Source organism: Telmatherina bonti (assembly GCF_933228915.1).
Source record: "Telmatherina bonti genome assembly, chromosome: 5".
NCBI classification, from domain to species: Eukaryota; Metazoa; Chordata; class Actinopteri; order Atheriniformes; family Telmatherinidae; genus Telmatherina; species Telmatherina bonti.
The window spans coordinates 14,828,050-14,845,377 of NC_136623.1; the positions used below are offsets into that span (position 1 = coordinate 14,828,050).

Here is a 17,328-nt window from a genome sequence, read left to right on the forward strand (position 1 = left end):
ATGAAATTGGATTTGCATGTTCCACCCTTTTTGCAGCCTGTGCCTATCCTTTGGCCCCCAAAACTAAATTTTCTATACTCGTCCCTGAACAGAGCCGCCAACTGAGCGTACCCTCTTTTGCCATATCCCCCCCCCCCCCAAAGGCATCCTCCATTCCTATAGGTGTCACTAGAGTCGAACATCCTCCTCCCCTTTCCACTCCACTCCTCTTCCTCCTCCCATCCAGTGAACCTCCGCGAAAGGGTGTGCATTTTGAAGGTTGTATGAAGCTATATGACCACTGCAGACCTGACTTGTCGCCACTCGGCTGGATAATCCAAGACAAGTCTGAAGAAGGAAGAAGGAACGGAGCACAGCGCATCCCTGCCGGCTAAAACGCCCCGCGATCAAGGTCTTTCCCACCTCGAGCGCACGCTGTGGAGATGCCGCATACTCGGAAATTAACATTAAAAAGTTAAAATACACATGGAAAAATGGGATGTTGGAGCTGTGCGGGGTTTCCTCAAGGTCAGCGTCTGAGATCCTCTGCCTCACAGAAGAGTTTGTTGGGTCGTCGGAAAAGAAGAAGTGGCGACGGGGGGGGGGGAGATGCTGCTGTTTCTCCGCCTTCAGCATCAAGAGTGACATCTTTCACCGGCTAAAGGACATGGATAGTCACTGACGCAGAAGTATGGAAACTTGTGAAACACCCCTGTGATAAACAACCAGGTTGTCTGCTTCTGCAAACTGTTGTCTGAGTCTTAGAAATAAACCCCTTTCCAGCATCTTGGCTTTCCTCGCTTTCCATCAACAACGGCCTGTGTCGGTGTGGCTTTACCTGACTACGAACTGCGCTGAAATCAAGCTAGCCAACAGCGCGTGACAGAACCGGCAGTTGGTTCGGTTAAAGGAGGAGAACCGACCGTTGAAGTTGGTCGTTCAACGGCTGAAAAGTTAGCGACCTGTCATAACACTACAAACTTTGAACCAAAATTAACTTCCTTCAACTTGCTTCGTGTTAGACTTTTTTTTTTTTTTTTTTTTTTTTTAAAATTATTGCTTTATTTGCCTTTATTGTAAACAACAATGCCCCTGAGAATAGGCTCACACTGCCCGAGCGGCTTCGGAAGGAGTTTACCGGAGCGGGGACTACTCCTGCTGGCGGTACTTGTGCTGCTGGAGGGCTCCGTGCTTTCTTTCGGAGCTGCCAGCTCCCCGGACACCAGCCATCGTGAAAACGCGCACGACACACACGCGGATCAGAGTCATAACATCACCGAGAAGAAGGCTTTCCCTGTACTCAGCTTCGAGTACGCACACCTCAGACTCCCATTTGAAATCTCACTATGGGTGCTTCTTGCCTCTTTAATGAAATTAGGTAAGTATTCTGCGGATGACGTTTGTTTTACAAGCTGCCAGTAGCTCAGCAGATTTCAGGTCAGCCCTTCCAGGAAGTACTTGAATCATGTCGTGTTATGTTGTACTGCCTAAAGATGTTTTCTTTGTATTGCTTTATAATAACAGAAAAACTGACTAACACAGCTTCGGGCACTCTTTGGACGCAGAATTAGGATTTCTTATGTAAAAATGTTAAAGAATAAAATTCCTAAATACCTAACATATGAAAGAAAACAAGCTAAGAAGTTGATTAAGATAAGGCAGCGTCTTAAGCTGCCATTGGCTCACAAAGGGATGAAACCTATTTGCTCGTGATCTGCATAAGATGTCAGGGTAATTATTAGGGAACGAGTTTGACTTGACTGGTTCAGTTCAGTCAGTGAGAGGTCAACCCGACAATGCTGGTCAAGCAGATTTCTCACCAGATCTGCCCAGACTCTTTTAGAGCTGTTCTTGTCAGAGTAATGACTAAGCAGCTTGATGCAGCAGTCTGAATGAGGGAGAGTGACTACTTGATGGGGGAAATACATGGGGGACCTCCTTTTATTCTGTCACAAGGCACCACCTTCTGTCATGTTTCAAAAGCAAAAAGCTCTCTGAGATAACCAACTTAAAAGATGAGTGCTCTTGTCTGTTTGCCTCACTTTAGCTTTTTGTGTCTTCTGTTTCCGAAGTCGCCTAATCTCTTTTCCTGTCTTTCTCCTCAGTCATCAGTTCCTTCTTGTGTTTTCAGCAGAACACTGCATTGTCCTCAGCTTTTTTTCTTTTCTGTCTCTTTCTTTCTCTGAGAGCCAGCACTCTGTCATTTGCCTGTGACATCAGAGGCCTGACTGGGCAGCAGCCTGCAGCCAGGGAGGGTACTGCCTCACTGTCTGGGCAAAAAGCCCAGCGTCTCAGGGGAAAGGACAAGCAGTGATGGGCCACCTGGCTCAGCTGGTTCACTTGTTCGATGCATCTCAAGGACATTAAGAAAATAGGAAAGTATAAAGAGAGGAAATTTGAAGGAGTTCAAAAGGTAAAGGAACTAGAAGGGAAGCAGGAAAGGAAATGGCTGATGGCAGCATACAATGTGGAGGTAAAGCCTCTGATTATCCCGGGGCTGCTGAAAATAGGCTCTTGGTAATTTAATGTGACTGCTACATGGCTCAGTCTTGGTTATTTTACTGATTCACAATGACAGACTTTTGATCTACTGTTGTCAAAGAAAATCCACAGTTCATTTATCTCTTAAACAGCTTTAGGAGCCTTGCTCTTGCACTCTGCCTTTTTATTCTTGTTTCTCACGCAGGTATTTTTATTGAATTGATTATACAAGGCCAATCTCTTCATATAAATCAAAATACAATGTAATTAAAATGATTATTTGTCATAAAGAGGCAAACTTTATTATTATTACACATTTAATTTTATTATTACACACATTTTATATATATATATATATATATATATATATATATATATATATATATATATATATATATATATATATATATATATATATATTGTGTGTGTGTGTGTGTGTGTATGTACAGACACACAGACAAGTATAGCGCAGAAATGAACAAATGTTCTCAATCTGTGCCTCAAAAACTAACTACCAGTTGAATTGTACTGTATAATCTTCATAAAATGAAAGGTGTACTTGGAAATCTAACTTCAGTTCCACTCAGGAAGACAAAACTACCTTTCAGAATCATGTTGTCTGTAATATATCACATATTAAAGCAGTACACTACATGAACACTGTCATTGGATAATTAGAAATCTAAGTTTAGTTCCCTCAGGAAGATAAAACAACCCTTTAGATGCATGTTGTCTGTAATATATCACATATTAAACCAATACACTACATGAATACTATCATTGGATAATTACTCTAGTTGTTCATTGTCTCATGAAGGGTGCACCACGGGCTGTCCCAGTGACCTTCTGTATTTCATTCTGACAACATAAACTAGTAATGCACTAGTAGACACACTTTGCGATAATTACATTGATATCTGTGAAGCTGTTTCTCCTGGTAACCCTCCCTCAGCAGAAGTTCTTCTAACACATCTGACAAATCCAGTTAGTCTCACCCCCCACCCTTTATAATCGCAGTTTACCAAACAGTTTGAAGAGTTGCTTCAGTGTGACACTCAAACGACATGCAGTACCTGACATCTGAATGTTGTAATGTTGGACTGCCACCCATTTAAAGCGTCAGAAAGAAGGGAGTGAACATCTTTAAATATGGATTCCTTTATAAGATATCGTCCCATTCCTCATTTCTTCTTTCTGTTTTGACCACAAGGAGCTGACTGTTTAATTTGAGCAACTGTTCTCATGATGTTTTAAAGATCTTTCAAAATCTTCCTTAAAGATAAATGACATTTTCTCTCTCTTTTTTGTATTCTTTAGTTTTGTTTGTTGAAGCAACTTAACACTGACCTTCAATTATTACATTAGAAAAACCTCAAATAACCCATTTAAAAAAGTATTTTTAGGCATCTTGGTACCAGCAGCCTGTTGCAAAGACAATTATTATAATTAAAATATTTTGATAGGAATAGAAAATTTTTGCACCAACAAGATTATTTACAAGTTGCTGCCTAAAAATAAAAAAAAATAAAAAACTGATGGAAGTGGATAATATTTTTGTTTGTAGCAATGGTTTTGTGATCTGTTCAAGTTAGAATTACTTTAGTAGCCTGATGGATTACAAATTTCTTACAAAATTAGTCTTAAATGTTAAGTCCGGTTTAATTCTGTTATTTCAAGCCTTGGAATTTTCAAAGATTTATTATGTCCTGATCAATACAGTTTAAGGAATATTCAGTGAACTTGTGTTTGCATAGTAGGACTCACCCTAAAAGACCTTCTCATACCTGATATGATAACATAATAGTTATCCAGGATGTTGTGTGTTCTTTGAAAGATAGACAGTTTATATCTGTCATCTGACAATCTTGAGGGTGGATTCACACTTTTCATTTACAGTAATTGTCAACATGAGTAATACATCACTCCAAGGCAAATTAACTGCAGTGCTTGAATCAGATATTCGATACTGTCACTGTGCTGTTCACAAGTCAGCACTTATAATAGAAGGTGGCATTTTGAATTATTGGAAGGATCAACACAGCTGTTGGTTTGTTAACGTCACAACTATTGCCATCTAACACAGATAACACAAGGGATCACCCTAAACACACTAGCGCTAGGCCTTGATGAATAATTTAGGCCACATAGTTTGCTGGTCTTGCACAACTGGAGCTGCACAATAGTTTTCATCAAACAATTATATGATGACTCAGCACTCAGAACATGACCTTGGTTTTTTAAGTTATTGTGCTTCATGTCCTTTCTTTGAAATCCAATATACTCCAACTTAAACAAATGTATCATTATTCACATCATCATCTTTAAAGAAAAATAGTTATTTTTTAATGGTTTCTGTCTGTCATGCTTGCTCAGTCCAGCTGATGTGGATGAGTGATGTGCAATTAGTCACCTGGCAACCGGACACCTTCTCTGGCTTTGGAAATTATGTGTGGCAAGTACCTCGCTGTGTCGACACAGGGTGCTCTTGCAGAATTGAGAGCTGTTACCCTTTGCTGCTTTTCAATATCACTGCTGTATAAAGACTCTCAGAAGGGAATTTGGCTCTCACACAGCAGCTACTGCTGTTGAGTCACCAGGATGAACTGACTGATCTTTTTCCAATGAATGAGGCATAAAATAACTTGTATGTTTATCTTACTTTCTCCATGTATCTACTTTATATGCATCTTGATTGCACTGCAGGTGTACACCAGGAGTTATTCTCAGGAGTTCATTTCCCTCCTTTACTCTATCTAATCTTCTATGATTTAGCTCTTCACTTAATGATGGCTGAGAGCTATGACTGTAGTACATTGGACTGAAGCCATAACTGCAGCAGAGTTTTAAGAACATGCTAAATGCTCTCATTAATCCTGGGTTGGATGCTTCAGGCTTCTTCCATTGAGCCTCTTGTCTCAGGTCTAAGATGTCTGTAGAGTCTTTACACTGAAAGGAATCAGTATTTGTGCTCAAATGCTTTTTTGTCTTTGTGCATCCTTATCCTCCACTTGTCCCTTTTGGTCAGCCATGAATGATACTGGGCAATTTGGAGTTCACGGCTTTGACCCTTCATTGAATTTGTGCCACCTTAAGACACAAGCTGTGTTCCATTTATACCCTGTGGCCCTGATGTTTGCTTGTTCTTCTTCATTTTCCAACAGTATCAGAGGTTTTGCTTTCCAAGAAGAATGGCTCACAGAAGGGATCATAGGACTGCTTGTATTCTAATACCATCGCTTGCTTTCCCATGCCACTCTCTGGGTTCACTTAAAGTTTTGTCTTTATGCTAGAGATTTGTAGTCAACATGTTGTGTTGAAAGATGAAGTAAGCTGCTGTCTGTAGCACCAGACTGCTTCTTCATGTGTTAGAGTGAATTTCTAAAACACTGACTGTAAAATGTCCCAGTGGGTAATGCTCAAAGTAGTTAGTTATAGCAATTTTAATCACTCTTAGTGCAGATACTGTCTTCTTTAACACAAAAAACCAGAAGCACATTAAACTGAGGTGGACTCCCACTTGCTTTTACTACGCTACTCTAGAGGTATTCTATCCGAGGAAGGCCTGTCACTAATATATTTTGTTCACCTGAGAGCCAATTCACTTTTCTAGGATAGTGAAGGCCCACTTGTGTAATCTGATGTCCCCACACCAACCGAGATGTCTCTAACACATTTAGACATGACTTTGTAATTGTGTAACACTCTCTTTGGAAGCTGAGATGCTGTGAATAGTAATGTGCTAATTTATCTTCCATTTTGAAGCCTGCAGTGAACACATTGGTGCTTGCTTCTGACAAAATGTAATGCATCTCAGGACAAGATGTGGAATTTTACAACGTGCTCATCAGACACACCTTTTTGAGAAGCCACTTAAGGTTTCTAGTTACCATGTGAGGGATCTCAGGACAGCTTTGTTCAGACACCTGGCTACTCAAATTCTGGGAGTTTGGGGAGGTTCCTGCTTTTTGTAGAGTTTTTTGAATGAATAGCCTTCAGACCAAGACATCCCTTTTTAATCTATGTTTCAGATAATGCCTCCCTCCTTGTCATTCGGCTGGAACCAAATTCCTACAGCTGCATGCAGCTGTGTAGGTTTCAGATGCTGGACTTTTACGCAGTGTCCAGATAAAGGCACATCAAATTAAAATAGAAAAATGAAGCGGACCTGTTAAAGATGTTTTTTGTGGATGTTTCAAACTTGAATGCCGGCAGAATCCCTGTAAGTCCAAGCAAGTACATAAAGAACTGTATTACTATTGAGTATAGATTAGTTGGAGCAGGCCTGAGCTATTCATTGGCACACACCCGCCAGCTATGGTGCTGCTGTACCTTGATCTTTCATCCATCTTGTTTCAAAAGGATTAAACTTTGTCGTTAATGTTAGCTCGACATGCTGTGGATATCATGTCATCTTCTTATAGGATCACAGGTTAAAATTTTGTTGTAGTGCCCTAAACAGCACAGAAGCTGAGAATAAAGATTGGCTTTCTGGACTGGTTAGCAGCATTGAAAAGTTGATTTGTTATGACACAGCTCCATACCAAAATAATCTTTAATCAGCACAGGGTGAACTCAGTGCTATAACATGTCATCTTTTTTTTTTTTTATTCATTTATTATTGTATTTGCATTTGTTTGGATTCAGACCTGGCTGCACAGCTTTGTGATGCAGTCTGATTAGCACAGAAAATACTTGGTATGTTGCTTCATGTTGTATGAGCAGTTGTGGCGTGTAAGTACCTGCTCAATGAGTATGTTTGTTCTCCAACAATCAGCTAAAAATATTCTGGTTTTTTTTGGATATATCCATGTAGAGCAAATATATTAGATAGTATCAAACTCTGGTTTATACAAAAATGAAAATGCATTTAAGAGCCCTTAAAAAGTGCAAGTTGTCACATACAGGTATTCTTTAGATGAGTGAATAATGTCAGTGCTTTCCTTTTTTAAAAAGCAGAAAAAACTGCAGCACGGCAATGCTACAACAAATACCTGTGCAGCTGTGTCAGAGACTCTGCTTCCCAGAGTTTTACAAAAATTGCTAAATGTTTCAAAAGAGTGTCAAAGTGATATAATAGTGTCAGTGATGGCAGATAACTGTTACAAGTGGGGAACATCTGATTCACTGATAGCCAGTATTATATTATCCGTACATGATTGTTAGCCCTCATGTGAGCTTTCCGCCTCACTCAGGTTATACTTGTGTGTATGTTTTCTGTTGCACTGTCAATGCTCCGTGGGGATATTTGTTACATTGTGACCTAGAGCTTGACACATTCCCATACTGCAGTTGTGTACAGTAAATATAGCTGGGAATGGACGGCACATTGCTATCCCTTTGAAGTCCTCTTTCTCTTTTTGTTTGTCATTGTTGTAAAGGCCGCCTGTCTGCCCACCTCATTGTGTATTTGTAGCTTTGACTGTGCTTTTGGAATTACTGGGTAACTTATTCTGTTGTGTTGAGTCTGAAAGATGGATTTTCTTCTGAAACGAAGGAGATTGTGTTTGTTTCTGAGGTCTAACAGCTTGTGAAGACATTAGTAACTCGCTTGTGCAGAGCTTTGTGCTGCACTGCCTCAAGCAACTATGGCAGATTGCAAAAAGAAATTATATTATGTGGAACTCCAAAACCAGATTAACTTTTAATTCAGAATGAGAATAGTTTTTACTTTTGTTTTAAACTTGCTGATGTCAGTTTTTTTCCTTTATGTAAGGTGAGTGTGGTTTAATTAATGACGAATTGATTAAAAAAGTGATATGTCTACAGTAAATATTGTGAATCTTTAAATATTTATTTAAAAAATCCTGCAATTTCTGCAGACTGAATGATAAAACTCCAAGACTAGAGGGTTAGTTTGCGAGATATAAACTGAAATGAGCAAATGTGGACAGGCACGCTCTGACATGTCTACATACTGCAGTAAAACAAATAACAGGACTTTTCATGCTTTACGTGTTTCAGGAACATTATCAGAGCTGACTGCTAATGTTTGCACTTAAAAGTAAAATTGATTTGTGTGTGCAGTAGTTTGTGCATGCTTTTTAACCTGGGAGCTCTGCATCTTCAAACTTAAATCTATAAATCCTAGATTAGATTCTGTTCTGTCACCAAGGTGTGACATGTCACAATTGATTGTCTTTGGAATGTTGTGTTCACACTTTGGGGTTATCTTTAGCAGTGTTGACCTTCACAAAGTGTGAAGACCAGTAAGAGCACTTCCAGGTAATGTGTGCGTGTGTGTCTACTCAGAAAGATTTCCAGGCACAAATTTAATTTATTCATTTATTCAATTGAACCCTGTAATGTTGTGTGTTTGTGTGTATATATGTATATATATATATATAATGGAAACTGCTTTGATTTTATATTCTGCTCAATACTTAAGTTTGTCCCCTGCTTTGACAAACATAATTGACACACACCAAGGTAATTCACCTATTTTTGATGTTTTTTGGTCCATTTTCCCAGGTTTCCATGTGGTTCCTCGTCTGTCCAGTATTGTTCCAGAGAGCTGCCTATTGATCGTACTTGGCCTGTTGATTGGAGGGCTGATCAAACTAGCAGGAGAGCAATTCCCACCTGTGCTGACCTCAAATTTGTTCTTCCTCTACCTTCTACCCCCCATTATCCTGGATGCTGGCTATTTCCTGCCCATTCGTCCTTTTATGGAGAATCTTGGTACAATCCTGATGTTTGCTGTGGTGGGAACTGTGTGGAATGCCTTTTTTATCGGTGGCTTGCTATTCGCTGTGTGTCAGATCAAGACAGCTGGCCTCATTCACATTAAACTTCTGCCTTGCCTGCTGTTTGGCTCCATCATCTCAGCTGTGGATCCTGTGGCTGTGCTTGCTGTGTTTGAGGAGATTCACATCAATGAGCTGCTTCACATTCTGGTATTTGGTGAATCACTGCTCAATGATGCAGTAACTGTGGTAAGTAATCAAAACTGGTGACTTTACGTTTATTAAGTATTCTATTTTTTTTTTTAAATTTGTTTGTCATTGCCATGGTACTATTTTTTAAAATAATTTCTTGCCTCCTTTTTAAGTTGTTTTTTCTTCTCTTCTCACCTCTGCTTCCTTTCTTAAAGGTCCTATACCACCTTTTTGAGGAGTTTGCTGGCATTGGTACAGTGACAGTGTTGGACTGCATTCTTGGAGTCATTTCCTTCCTTGTTGTTGCATTGGGAGGTGTTCTAGTGGGGACCATCTATGGAATCTTGGCTGCCTTCACTTCACGTTTCACCTACCACATGCGTGTCATCGAGCCACTTTTTGTCTTCGTGTACAGCTACATGGCCTACTTGTCAGCCGAAGTTTTCCACCTATCTGGCATCATGGCGTAAGTTTGAACTGATCTTACAGACATGTGCAAAGAGACTTTCAAAGCACAGAATGGGAATTGACCCAACATAGATGATTGAATACTGTTGTCATGATGCTGATATCCATCCATCCATCCATATATCTATCCACCCACCCATCCATCCATCCATCCATCCATCCATCCATCCATCCATCCATCCACCTATCCATCCATCCATCCATCCATCCATTATCCTATCTGTTTAGTCCAATCAAGGGTTGTGGGGAAGCTAGAGCCTATCCCAGCAGTCTTTGAGCTATTATTGCTGGCAGTATTTAACCTTCCAGTGTGTGATGTTAAAGACAGATATTCTCACAAATTGAATGTCATATTATTAAATATTATTAATATAATATGATAATATAATATTCATGAACCTGAAAGTTGTAGCCTTGTGGTTACAGAGGTGGGCTTAGGTCTGGAGACCTAAGGTGGGTCTTTCAGCAAGGCACTTAATTTCCTAAAACCCCCTCTACATGCACTAACATGACAGCTCACTGCTCTATTGGGATGGATTAAATGCAGAGCCAAATTTCCCAGTTGGGATCAATATTATTTATTATTTATGAATGTTTATTGATAGTAAAGAATAACATTGAAACAAGAATCAACATGTTCATGATATACCATTTTTTGTGACATGTTTTCACCTGTCACAACATCCCAAACACTTAACTTCCAGCTGAAAGGACATTAGATGCTTGTTAGAACAACCAATGTAAATCACAGACTGTATATTTAAATGATTATCTCATTAGATCCGCTAGCTATATGATGCATTTATATTGTTTCAGAAAGAAATAATGATCCTGAAATAATTGGATTGTTTTTGATGTGGGTTGTGACTGTTTCACTGATTTTTTTCCCCCCACATTGAGTTTTAATGGGTGCTGTCTCCAAAATCTCTTTTCACTCGCTCTGATCAGTGATGCTGATGGTCAGGCTGAAAGCATGATTAAGCTAATAGGAACCCTCAAAGACATATATTTCATCCAATCAGGCTTCAAGGATCACACTCCAGCTCCACCATCTTTTCCTGGTTGACACAAACCCTAACTGGGAACCATATTAGTCTTTTGTTTACCCTGTAACGTGATGCAATTAAGGATTTATATATGAATGTGTTATGTCTGTTTTGTAGCAGCTTTAAAGTGATTCCTTTTGTATATCATGTCTTTTTACATATGGATTTTTCTACAGTGATTAGTCATCTTGGTTTATAAACAACCTTTGAGCTGCAGCAAAATTATGTTTCAGTGTTGCATCATGGCAAACAGCACACAGTATACCCAGTGGCATAATGAATCACTCTGATCTAATACTGCCAATACCAAGACTGAATTTATTGGCACCTCAACATTGTCTGAGGTAGTATTTCATCAGCTCCTCCAGTACACAGTAATCTATTTTTCTGGTTAAGGTTGTTGATGATGCTGACAGTAGTTGCTGATATATCAAGTCCTTCTCCTGTGTCAGGGCCAGTGCAGTTTCAAGGATAATGAATTTTGGTGCCTGGTGTCGGTGCCTTGTTTCACTTCACATAAAATATTGTTTTGTTTTGTTTTTTTGTTTTTCATCTCATTCAGTATGAAGGTGGAAACAAACAGTACCTTTAAAGCTAAACCATAATAGCTTTGAAAAAGACATGGGAGTAAATATTGAGCAGCTGCTGCAGCTTAGGACATATATAACAGCTGGTTTTGACCTCTGCATGAGGCTTGTCTAAAGCAGTAAAAAGGCTCCTAAGCAGGCACTTAACTTTCTCATGTTTTCATTTCAGTGTCCTGAAGTTGGTCCCTTTTTAGCTCCATTGTTATAATGTGTTTAAAATAAAATGATTTTTGCAATTCACATTTGGAAAGATGCAAATGATTAAAATAAATTCATGAATTTTATACATTTATCCAGTTTAGTGTCTAAGTTAACGTGTACCTTTTTCTCCATTCAGGTTAATAGCATGCGGAGCGGTGATGCGACCCTATGTGGAGGCTAACATATCCCACAAGTCCCACACCACCATAAAGTACTTCCTGAAAATGTGGAGCAGCGTCAGTGAGACATTAATCTTCATCTTTCTTGGTGTAGCCACAGTGGAAGGACATCACTCCTGGAATTGGACCTTTGTCATATGCACAGTCATCCTGTGTCTGGTTGCACGAGTTATAGGTCAGCCTCACCAAACTCTTTCACATAACTTCCTCACATAAATGCAACATTTCACAAAGGTTCATTTTACTTCTGTAATTAGTATTAAAATAAGATTTTTATGTTAAATGGTTCTTTTGGTTTAGTCATCTCTCTGGATTAGGAAAATTGTTTCCTTATTTTCAGTGAATGTAGAACTTTGTAATGACTTGTTAATAACATTTTCTCAGGAAGGCAACTAATTTCACTTACTGGACTAAATGTTTTGTTGTGTTGCATCAAACTACTGTCTCTTTGTAAAAGGAAGTGCTGCTGAGGATTTTCTTGTTGACTTGAGGATGTCACAAGTCTCTGGGGGATTTACCAAACTTACGGTCTGGTGTTGCGCTATAGGAATGTTAAAACCGAAAGAAACAAGGCCTGCTCTGTTATGTCATCCACAATTCCTGATAACAGAAGGGCTTGTGATAAAAAAAACAACAAAAAAAACCAACTAGGTCAAATACTTTGGTGATATACAAAACCAGATGCTGTGTAACATGTAAATAAAAAAAGATACAGTGATTTGTGAATCTTATAAACCCATATTTAATTCCCAACAAAAGCTAAACAGCAGAAGCATTTCATGAAAAATATAAACTCATTTTGAATTTAATTGCTGGAGAATTTATCAAAAGAGTTGGAATAGGGTGATGTCTATCATTTTGAAACATTCCCTCTTCTTTAACTGTCTGTAAACATCTGGAAGGTGAGGAGACCAATTGCTAAATTTCTGGGAGAAGAACTTTGTCCCGTTCTTGTCTGATGCAGAATTCAAGCTGCTCTACCGTCATGGGTTTTTGTGCTTGATTTTTTTTTGTTTTGTTTTGTTTTGTTTTGTTTTATGTTTTCTGTGTGAAAGTCCTGGTCTGCAGAAAGGCCAGTTTAGCTCCTAGTGTTGTTCCATGATGTTGGAAACAGTATGTAGTTTGCAACAGTCTTTCATTCCCAGTCATGTTACTGACCTTTTGCCTGTTAACCTAATTGCTAGTCTAATTCTCCTCTAGCGGTTTTTTTTTTTTTTTTTTTTTTTTTTTTGTGCCTGTACTTCTCCAGTCTCTTATAATTCCTTTTCCAACTGTTTTTAAATGTGTAAATTTAAAAAAATGATCAAAAACTTTCTTTCGGTATAAAATAAGGGTTCATGAGACTTGCAAACTGCTGGATTATCTTTTGCTTTCATGCTTTTACTGTAGTGAAATACCTCAATTCTGAGGGAAAGTAAAAAAAAAAAAAAAGTCAGCAATCCATTACACTGAAACAAAATGTATATTTGACTGTTTATGTCCTTGGAGTGGATTTTTCGATACTTTGTATGAAAGATGGAACGTCACAAATCATTCTTTCTGTACTTTCAATTAAACAATTTAGAAAGGACCAAGATATGATATGAAAACTTATAAATGATCCATATTGTGTCTTTTTTTTCTCAGGTGTTGTAGGACTGACCTATATTATCAACAAGTTCCGCATCGTCAAGTTGACCACCAAGGATCAGTTCATTGTGGCCTATGGTGGACTTCGAGGTGCCATTGCCTTCTCCCTCGGTTTCCTATTAGATGAGAAACACTTTGAAATGAAACAGATTTTCCTCACTGCCATAATCACAGTTATCTTCTTCACTGTCTTTGTTCAGGTAAGAAAGAAACGTTTTTGTTGACGCTTGTTTAAACTTTGCACAGAGATTGTTCCAGTTCCCGTTTTATTCCTCTCATGCATCTCGTTTAGTCACTCACCTAAATTTGTCTTGTGTAAAGATGTTGGGTTTGCAAAGTACCTTTTGGTGAAGCACATTTGCATCTAATGAATATAGTTTGAATTTTTTCCATGTGCCATGCTTTGAATTCCAACTGGGCACCATAACTCATTGGAGCTTTTATCTGCAACCAACATCCAGTAAAATGTACATTGTTTAGTTTTCGTATCCCTTCTTGAATAGTATGGAAAATTTTAAAAACTTCTCAGTATTTTCAAGATCCGGGTAAGTATTGAAAGACTATAGAAAGCTACTTGTGTTTTAAGGCTGGTTTTTCAAATAGCTTAAATATGAAGCATGAATGCAGTCACACAATGTTGCTTCTTGAAGCTTCAGGTTGAGTGTTTTTACTGTCACTGTCTTGGTTATTGAACACACATTTTAACTGTGTGTGCACTCAGGTGGCAAAACAGGTTGCTCACCTCTCAATGTTTGGAGTTCAGTTAAGCCACTAAGCCCTAAGTTGCTGAATGCCAGCAGCTTGCATGGCAGCTGTGTGACTGAAAAACACACTTTAAACTAGTTCAGAATAAAAACTCTTAGAAATAATTATAATAATATGAAAACCTTTATTAGTCCCTTGGTGGAAAATTTGCTTTGTTTCAACAGTTCTGGTGTGGTACGCAGAAGCACGCAGGTGATATAAAAAAGAACACACACATGTATAAATAATATGTGCAGTATATGTACATAAACATGTATATAAATATGTAAACACAGTTTACAACTGGTCGTATTTGTCCTTTGCAGAGCATAACCCTAACCCATAAACATACAAATAAACCAAGAAGTCACATAACTAAGACCAAAAAAAATAAATGTGCTCATTGTTAAAGTCCATAACATTAATAAACATCTAGATTTTAGTTGCCAGAGGTAAATAATAAATAAAGAAATACTAAAAGCATTACATTTAAAAAAATTAGGTATGGAGAAATGTGAAGTTTGGATGCAAAACATGGATATAAATCCTGTTTCTAAGGGGTATCAAGTTACTGTGTTTTAGATAAAAGGGGTTTATCATTACACACCTGAGCACAAATGAATGAGTAATTGTGCTGAACTTGATAGGGCTGCTGGATCCATTTCATTTAATTCAGGTGTATTAAAGCAGGAATCCGATGAAAATATGATGGATTGACACTCTTAAAACTCCAAAGTTTTATTTGTTTTTATGGTTTTTTTTTTTGTGTTTTATGTTGTCTTAAGTGTTTGTATTTTATTATAAAGCACTGTGGTTTTTATCTTGAAAGATGCTAGATATATAAATATTTACTTACTGACTTACTTACTCCTGTAGGATCAATATCTAACAGATATGCATCAAATACAAACATCACGTATTCACAGTTTGTGCAGTAATACGCACGTATACTCAATATTTTAAGTGAACCCAAAAATAAAAGATGCACATGTACAGTTTGTGATTGGTTTTGTGTACCACAGCAACAGATAAATTGGTCTGAAGGTGGAAGGAGTTTCAGAGACGAAAAAATGTTTCCTGTCCCCAGAAGCAAAATTAGAAATGTATTTTATTTACATACGCTGCTGGACTCAGCTCTTAATTTTCTCATGGATCAAGTGGTGGATGGTCGTGGTTTTTTTTAACTTGCTGGTTGTTGTAAGTATTCATTTATGTAGCTGACCAGATCAGTAGTTTTATGATGTCAGTGAAGTAAATATCTTTGTCTTTGGTCACTTCTGAAATGTCTGTCTTGAATTTAACACTCCAGAATATCCACATTCATTATAGACTGGATTACTCTTTGCTTGAATTCTGGTTAAGTCCCTCTGGTTGCAGTTTTTAGTCTAGATTACAGTGAAGTCAGATTGTTTATTAAACATTGCTTTTTTTTTTAGTGAAGTTAGGATGGTTACATATTTATTTAGTCATTTCATTTCCATCCATTCATCCATTGAAAAGAATCCATTTATTCTAATGCAGACTGAAGGGGTGTGGGGGTGCTAGAGCCTATCTCAGCAACTGAGATAAGCTCAAAACAGGTTGTCAGTCCATCACAGGGCTTATTTCATTCCTCTACAATTAAATGAATGGACACTTTCAAGATGTTCTCTTTATAGGTACTGACTAATTCTTTCCGTAATGTCAAAATATCACATAGCTGACGTAAAGGCTGCAGTTCTTTTATTGCACTAATCAGCTTAATGCAGGCAATTTAATGTTGAACTACACTCTTATGTATTCAACTATTTTTGTATAATTGTAATGTGTGTGTGAAAAGTGTGGCACAGTCAAACAAATTACCGTACTTCTGGAATCTCTGTCATCCTTTTCATGAATACAGTCATCCAGATGACTTTATCTCCTCCAGACACAGAATGTTACACTCAAGCTTTAAGATGCAAAAAAGAGCAGGTGTACACAATCACACACGCCGCAGATGAGTTGAGCAACAGTTAGTTTGACCTGGCTTTTGAATGAGACCACAGTCCTTGTCCAAGTGTACCTGCATAGAGGAGGAACAGAGTTATTGACTGCATTATATCTGACTCTGTGGTCAGACTGGGGTAGGTTGAAAACTATCTAGTGGTTCTAAATTTGTCTGTGGGCGAAGGTAAGTATACCTGAATTCACCGGACAAATGTCTTTTATTTACTTAAAGATTGATTTTGATGGACGATGCTGCAGGTCAGTGGAAATTCTTTAATAGACCATGAATCAATATGGAGTCACAACCTCAGGCACAATTTCAGACATGTTTAGCAATCTCACAAAAGACACAGAAAAATATGTGAATGAGAGCAGCTTTATTGGGGATTTTTGGAACCTTGGATTATTTGAGTTTTGAATTGTGTAAAGACAAGCATTTGAGTATGGAGAAAGCATGTTTATGTGTTACACATTACTCTGACAGACATACGGAAATCATAAAACCCCTTGCTGATAAGAGTTTTAAAGCAACTGTACCAGTGCGGTGATAAGTACCTATTCCTGTCTTGGGCCAAGGTCGAGAGATATTTGCAATGAGTAATGCTTTGTTCTTGTCTTTCTTGAAGGGCATGACCATCAAGCCCCTGGTGGAGCTGCTGGCCGTGAAGAAAAAGCAAGAAGCCAAGCGCTCGATTAATGAGGAGATCCACACGCAGGTACAACCCATCAAAAACCAGTGCCTCCATGTGTTTGCATACAGAGGTGACTCCAGAACTGTCAAAAAATATTTCAAATGTTTTTGTGCACATGACAACTTCTCCATCGTTTCATGTGATACTTACAAAAAAAAAAGCTGGAGATCTTTCATTTTCACCAATCATTTAATACCGAGTACGTACAAACCTCCCTGTTTTATTTTGACACTATAACAAATATATTATCCATAATATTCCTAATAAATAAGTAGCTGGATTTGCAAAGGATTTGAAGAAGTGATAAATTTACTATATGAATGATGAATTATTGTTTAGAGATGTGCTATTACAGCTGTAGAACCATCTTCTTTACTAAAATGACAATACTTCAGATTATTGCCTAGGTCTTTGTCTCCACCTAGTGGCCATACAGTAGCACGCCACATAAACTGAGCTGACACGAATCTCAAGAATGT

At 38.2% G+C, this 17,328-nt stretch overlaps 1 protein-coding gene across 1 annotated transcript in view; it reads left to right on the forward strand.

Moving 5' to 3' along the window:
• Nucleotides 1-1,065: 1,065 nt before the first annotated feature.
• slc9a1a (solute carrier family 9 member A1a) overlaps nucleotides 1,066-17,328 on the forward strand; it is a gene marked incomplete at both ends in the record, with an annotated part of 30,086 nt that continues 13,823 nt past the window's right edge. The window contains 6 exons of the mRNA XM_079241424.1: nucleotides 1,066-1,357; nucleotides 8,929-9,392; nucleotides 9,551-9,801; nucleotides 11,774-11,991; nucleotides 13,443-13,645; nucleotides 16,784-16,873. Coding sequence (XP_079097550.1) covers nucleotides 1,066-1,357; nucleotides 8,929-9,392; nucleotides 9,551-9,801; nucleotides 11,774-11,991; nucleotides 13,443-13,645; nucleotides 16,784-16,873 — 1,518 coding nt within the window. The remainder of the gene's footprint in view (nucleotides 1,358-8,928; nucleotides 9,393-9,550; nucleotides 9,802-11,773; nucleotides 11,992-13,442; nucleotides 13,646-16,783; nucleotides 16,874-17,328) is intronic.